We start from the raw sequence: 6458 nt of genomic DNA, 5'->3' as shown, positions 1-6458 counted from the left end.
GCCAGAGTTAGAGAGCTGCTGACCCATTGGAGGTCACTGTCTCCCACTGGGCTTGCTCAATGTCCTTACCTGTCTGTGCTCACTCTCTGGGCAGGAGCGTTTGAGATCCTGCAGGAAAACTCAGCAAATCCACCCCAGACTGCCTCATGGCAGCAGACACAAGTGGAATGAATGAATATCTGAAAGTATTAATGAATGACCTAGCAGACCTCCAATCACAGCCTGCTCTGCCCCATCCTGCGTCCCTAGAATCACGACTTCTGTGTCAGGGGCAGGGTAGGGGTGTGATCTGGGGCTCTTACCCCTGCTCCTGGACCCCACACAGGCTCTTCCATCTGTGTCGGGTGCTGCCTACCCTGAACTGGGGGAGGAGAAATTCCTGGCAAAAATTAGCCATCCCAAAAGGATGTGGGTATGTCTGCCTCCCTTCTTTCCCCCCAAACCCCTTAATTAAGCACTTAATGAAACAGCATGAGTGATGAGGTCACTGACCCCCCCACCCCCACCCAGACAGGGTCTCCCCAGCTCCCTGCAGTGTCTGCCTCCCACTGAGCCACGTCCCTCCAGATACAGGCTTGGGGTTGTGGCTGCACTCCATCCCAAAGCAGTCCCCAGGCTCAAACTGAAGCAGGTCTGTGCCTACACAGTTTCCAGGAAACGTCTCCCAGGCCAGCCCTCCTGGGGGAGTCTGGCTTTCCCTCTCCCTGCTTACCCCTCACAACTACCCTTAGGTTCCTCGAGAGGCCCAGAGGGAGACAAAGGCCCTGCCACCAGGGTCTGCCTTATACCCCTCCCTGGGGAGGCCCCGACTAAGGTTGGGCTGCTGATAAGACTCTGAAGCAAATATGCTGGCCCCTTCATGCCTCCTCCAAGCTGTGGGGCGGAGGCCTGTTTATTTTGGGTTTGATGAGTAGATCATGTGGAACAGAATCAAAAGCTCTGCTGAAGTCGACACAGATGCCATCTGTCACTTCCCCCTAATCCATCAGGCGGGGGGGGAGGGGCGCTGGATTAATTGACAGGCTCTTTAGAACATTTGCCAGCAATGAGTCAATGCCCTCTTCTTTTTTTAAAAAAAATGCCCTACAGAGCAGCCCAAGATGGCCGACTTCGAGGATCGGGTGTCGGATGAGGAGAAGGTACGCATAGCTGCTAAATTCATCACTCACGCACCCCCAGGGGAATTTAATGAAGTGTTCAACGATGTCCGGCTACTACTTAATAATGACAACCTCCTCAGGGAAGGGGCAGCACATGCATTTGCCCAGTATAACATGGATCAGTTCACACCTGTGAAGATAGAAGGATATGAAGATCAGGTCTTAATTACAGAACACGGTGACCTGGGCAATAGCAGATTTTTAGATCCAAGAAACAAAATTTCCTTTAAGTTTGATCACTTACGGAAAGAAGCAAGTGACCCCCAGCCAGAGGAAGTAGATGGAGGTCTGAAGTCTTGGAGAGAATCCTGTGACAGTGCTTTAAGGGCCTATGTGAAAGATCATTATTCCAACGGCTTCTGTACTGTTTATGCTAAAACTATAGATGGGCAACAGACCATTATTGCGTGTATTGAAAGCCACCAGTTTCAGCCTAAAAACTTCTGGAATGGTCGTTGGAGATCAGAATGGAAGTTTACCATCACACCATCTATAGCCCAGGTGGTTGGAGTACTTAAGATTCAGGTTCACTATTATGAAGATGGCAATGTTCAGTTGGTTAGTCATAAAGATGTACAGGATTCAGTAACTGTTTCGAATGAAGTCCAAACTGCCAAGGAGTTTATTAAAATCATAGAGCATGCAGAAAATGAGTATCAGACAGCAATTAGTGAAAACTATCAAACAATGTCAGACACCACGTTCAAGGCCTTGCGTCGGCAACTTCCAGTAACCCGCACCAAAATCGACTGGAACAAGATACTCAGCTACAAGATTGGCAAAGAAATGCAGAATGCTTAACGGCTGAATGTAGGATTCTTCAGTACATGGAAAGAAAGGATTCAGTGTGTGGTCATATGATAAATAAGTGATTTATAAACAAGAGTGATATTTTGCTAGGGCTTTCAAAGTTAACAGGTTTTCTAGCCTCATGGAATACTGTTGAACCTATAGCATTGTCTTGATTCTTTTGTGTTTTCTGTCTTGTAATTTTCTGTTTTCACTATATCTACTTGTAAATCTTTTTTTTTTTTTTCTTTTTTCAATTCTGCCACATTTAAAGATGGAGAGAGATATCTATCGTGGAGTCATTTTACTGTTTAGAAAATTTTCCTAGCCATGAAGCCCTGTTACTGACATAGACAGGTAATATGTTCAGTACTTTTCTACCCCATCCTTCAAAGCACTTCTGGTACTTCAGTGGTTTTTACTGATCAACCAACAGCTGAAGAGGCTGAGTTACAAACTGTAGCTGAATGGAAGACACATTCATCCTTCTCCCTCCAATTGTTTTGATCTTCATTTTTAACATCTCATAACTATCATTTCAAACTTTTGGATTGGGGCTTTTCAGGTCCTTTTTTGGAGGCAAAGGAAGTTTTCTGGAAATTCCATTATAGCCAGCTTCTCTGGGGAAGTTGTTTTTAAATCCAAAGACTTGAACCACATTCCCTACACATGAACGTGTTTGCTTTTTTCCCTTCCCTCATTGTCTCCTTCCCATCTAGTATCCATTATAGTTATAGATGTGCGTTTTTAGAAGAGTTTTACCCATTTATTATTATTTTTTTAATATTCAAAAACTGCTGACATACTAGGGATATAGTAGAGTATAAAACTTGAAAAAATACAGATGTTGAAGGAATAATAGGTATCTTGTGCTTTAATACTTTGTGGCAGGATTGTACTATAAGCGAATGAATCAAACAACTATGTTAATCACAAAAACTAAAAATGAACCAAAGTGAAAAGGATAACTTTCAGGCAGTATCTTTCTATTGTAACCTGTTATTTAAAGGAATACTAGTGATTTGTTCTAAATAGGATGTAAAACTTGTTCCAAATTACTCTTCCTCAGTCCTGCCTGCCAACTCAAATGTAACTGTGATATAGCAACCCTTCCCAGGTTTATTGGCAGGTACGGGTGTGATCTCAGAATACACAGGTAACATAGATATGATATGACAGCTGGTAATGGTGGATTCATTTACATTGTTTACACTTCTATGACCAGGCCTTAAGGGAAGGTCAGTTTTTTAAAAACCAAGTAGTGTCTTCCTCCAGATACATGTCAAAAGAAGGGTTTGTGTTCCAGCTTTGTTTTTGCTCAGTAATACAGTCAAGCAAGAGTTTATTTCCAGGTGACCTGTTGAGCTGTGTAAGCATTTTTGTTTATTTCAAATAAAATATATTTGTATTATTTGTCATTCATACTATCCATCCATACCACACTATCCTCTGTATCAGGTAGTCCAATAGAAATATACCTGTTTTGTTCTAAAAAAAAAAAAAAAAAAAAAAAAAAAAAAAAAAAAAATGCCCTAGCAAGTGAAAAATAGTAAATTTTCACTTTAGTTTCCAAGTTTGAAGGGTTGGGTTTTGAGGTCAAGTGTCTGGTGGAAGCCTTTTCTGTTTAAAAATGCACATGTATTGTGACCACTAATATTCAGCTCGCCTCTCATCCTTTCTGTATGAAATGCGTCCCCTGCAGTATATCGAGGTATTCATGGACGTTAAATAACTGTCTGGGCTAAGCTTCCTCTAACTGAAAAGGGAAGCATCTGTTTGGGGTGAGAGCCTCTGCTGGGCAGTGATTAATCCAGTTTAATTAGAAGTCACACTGCTGTCTATTTATCTGCTGAAACATGGCCCTGCGTACCCTGAAGGAGGACACTGCACACCCTAAAGGGCCTCCACCAGCTGTGGCCGCTTGTCTTCAGCGGCTCTTGTGTGATTCTGAGCATCCCTTATTTACCTCACCCTGCAGGAGCCCTTCTGACCTCAGGGAATGGCCTGTCTCCCTCAGCCTTGACTTTGAGACAGACTTGGGCCCAGAGTGGATCCCATACTTGCACCCCAGCCCCCTTGCTTTTCCCATCCAGTCCTGGACCTGCCCAGGCTCTGGGTCATCACTGGCCAGTTGTTGGTTTGCTTCCCTCTAATAACCATTGTCCTCTCCTTCCACTGTTTTCTTGGAGGCCCCCAGATCTTCAGCCCTGTTCAGTTTTCCTGAAACTGGCCATTTCTTCACCCATCTTTGTGACAGCTGACTTTGTGTGAGAGTTGACCTTCTGTATACTCCTTGCAGCGGGAAACTGAGGCAGACTAAAATGAGCCTTGGGCAAGAAACTGGATCTTCCACAGGCCACCTATACAGTCTGAGAATCATTTGACCCTTTGAATTTCTGTTTGATCATCTTTAGAGTAAGCATAATAATACCTTTCTTATAGAGTTTTTGCGAGGATTAGGTTAATATAGAAAAAAAATGTGCCTAGATCAATTCCATGGTGGCACTTAATAAATGTTTGTCAAAAATGAGTGTCTTTAATAGCACTTACAATTAAGCTGTAGAAGGAAACATAAGGCCTCCCCTTCCACAATAATAAGAAATCACTGAGTAAACTAAAACGCTAACTCAGAACACCAAGAATTCTTGAAGAACTGAACTCCAGAAGGACAAGCTCTTTCTAGGTGGTCAAAGGCCAGTTGCTGAGATTAGGGGCAGGGCAGCAGAAGAGCAAAGCTGCACAAGAAGATCGAGGTCAGTCTTTCTAGGTCAAGGAGAAAATGGGAAAAGCTTGTTGCTCCAGTAGACTTGTATTTTGGGTGTGAATCTGTAGGAATCCTGAAGTAAAGAAAATTCTCTCAGCCTAGCAATTCTCTCATGTGGGATGTATGCTGAGTGAGATACCCGGTAGTAATTTAAGGGCTGAGGGTATTAAGTCCTGTGACTGACACTCTTCCAGTCTCAGAGTCTTAAGATTCCCCAGCCTTGAGGTCTTGTCATCTTGAGATCTTAGAATCTTGAGATCTTCCTGGAAGAGAGGTCTCAACTCTCCTTCAAAACTCTTGAAGCCATAGGTGAACTAACCAAAGTTGCAACCAAATTTCCACCCAATCCAGCTTCAACTCCCTCTGATTTCTCCTTTTGCTGCCAGCCAGAGAAAGGGCTCATTAGATTAGATTTAGGCTCACACAGGCAATTCAGAATAATCTCCACATTTTAAAGTCAGCTGATTAGTAATCTTAATTACATCTGCAAAGTCCTTTTTGCCACCTAATAGAACATGTTCATGGGAGTAACACCAGGGAACCAAGGTCATGGGGCCACAATTCTCCCTACTACACTTCTTGTTCCAGAAGCGGTAGTTATCGGAAAAAAATAAAATCTTTTTAAAATTACGTATATCCTTCCAGTCCAAATCAGTCAAATGAGGAGGGTCAATAGGTACAATTTTCTTAATCCCTGTCCCTGTGGTGCTTTCTTCTCCCCTGACTACTCCCTAGAAAAAGAAGGGAGAGGCCCTGTGGATAAGGTCCTGGCTTGTACATCCCATTCAGCAAAACAGGAGGCCTGCAGCTCTCCAGACCCTTATCTCCTTGGTGATAGATGACGCCAAGGACCACCAGTGTTTATTTATTGTGCAGTTACTCTGTGCGTGGTACTCTACTAACTGCTGTGTGCACACCATGCATTTAATCTTCCCAGCAACCCCACGAGAGTGGTATTATTAGGAGGCGATTTGATGATCAGCTGGAGTAGGTCTCTATAACAGGTCAGCCTCCATCCCAAGTGGCTTATGCAGGGATGCCTTCCTTCCAACACGGTCAGCCCCTCCAAGAGAAGGGCAGCTAAGCAAAGTGTCCCCCTCTCCCTGCACTTTGGAGATGCTTCAGTGCCACTGACCAGTTGGGGACTATCTGCTGGGCTGACCTGTTACTGACTGCTAACCAGCACCTTCTTCCTTGTGACCACATAGGGCAAAGGATGCAGGTCAGACCCCACGTAACTGGTTCCCAAACTTTTCTTAGGTTTGAACAGGTTTGGAAACCTTTCAAACCAGGACACAGAAGATTTAGTTGGGAGTGCGGGAGGGTGCATGAGGGAGAAGCAGAGCCCCACCAAATCCCACCTCTCGTAGCAGCTCTGATTGACCTCCTGGCCTGAAAGAAGGTGCCCAAACAGGTGGGACAAGGAGACGTCCCTAAGGGGCTATCTCTTCCTTCGAACCTTCCTTAAGGCCCCCTGGACCTCCTGCAGGAAGGTCTAATCTTTGTTGTTGACTATTAATTTATAACACTATACATTTCATTTGAAAAATAATATGACACAACTTGGATATAGTAGGATACGATAGGGCTGGGAATAAATTGGGAAACTGAAGTGAAAGGAAAGTACGGTGAATACTCAAAATTCTGGTCTCTTTCAGAGATAGGCTCAAACTGGGCTCAGAAGTTCTGAAAACAAAAGGGTTCTGTGGTCAAATATATTTGGGAAACACTGCTTACTTTATCCT

The 6458-nt window shown here is 43.9% G+C and overlaps 1 protein-coding gene across 1 annotated transcript; it reads left to right on the top strand.

Annotated features, from left to right (window-relative positions):
- Window positions 1–1092: 1092 nt before the first annotated feature.
- LOC130859474 (F-actin-capping protein subunit alpha-1) lies at window positions 1093–3367 on the top strand. The gene has a single exon (XM_057746913.1). It carries the CDS (start codon window positions 1101–1103, stop codon window positions 1959–1961), a length of 861 nt encoding a protein of 286 aa, XP_057602896.1. The 5' UTR covers window positions 1093–1100; the 3' UTR covers window positions 1962–3367.
- The last annotated feature ends 3091 nt before the right edge of the window (window positions 3368–6458 follow it).

Source organism: Hippopotamus amphibius, chromosome 8 (genome assembly GCF_030028045.1).
Source record: "Hippopotamus amphibius kiboko isolate mHipAmp2 chromosome 8, mHipAmp2.hap2, whole genome shotgun sequence".
In the NCBI taxonomy this organism is placed as follows: domain Eukaryota; kingdom Metazoa; phylum Chordata; class Mammalia; order Artiodactyla; family Hippopotamidae; genus Hippopotamus; species Hippopotamus amphibius.
This window is presented reverse-complemented; position numbering and strand designations above follow the sequence as displayed.

Coding starts and splice junctions, on each gene's coding strand:
- LOC130859474 (XM_057746913.1), top strand. CDS start 1,101: ATGGCCGACTTCGAGGATCGGGTGTCGGATGAGGAGAAGGTACGCATA.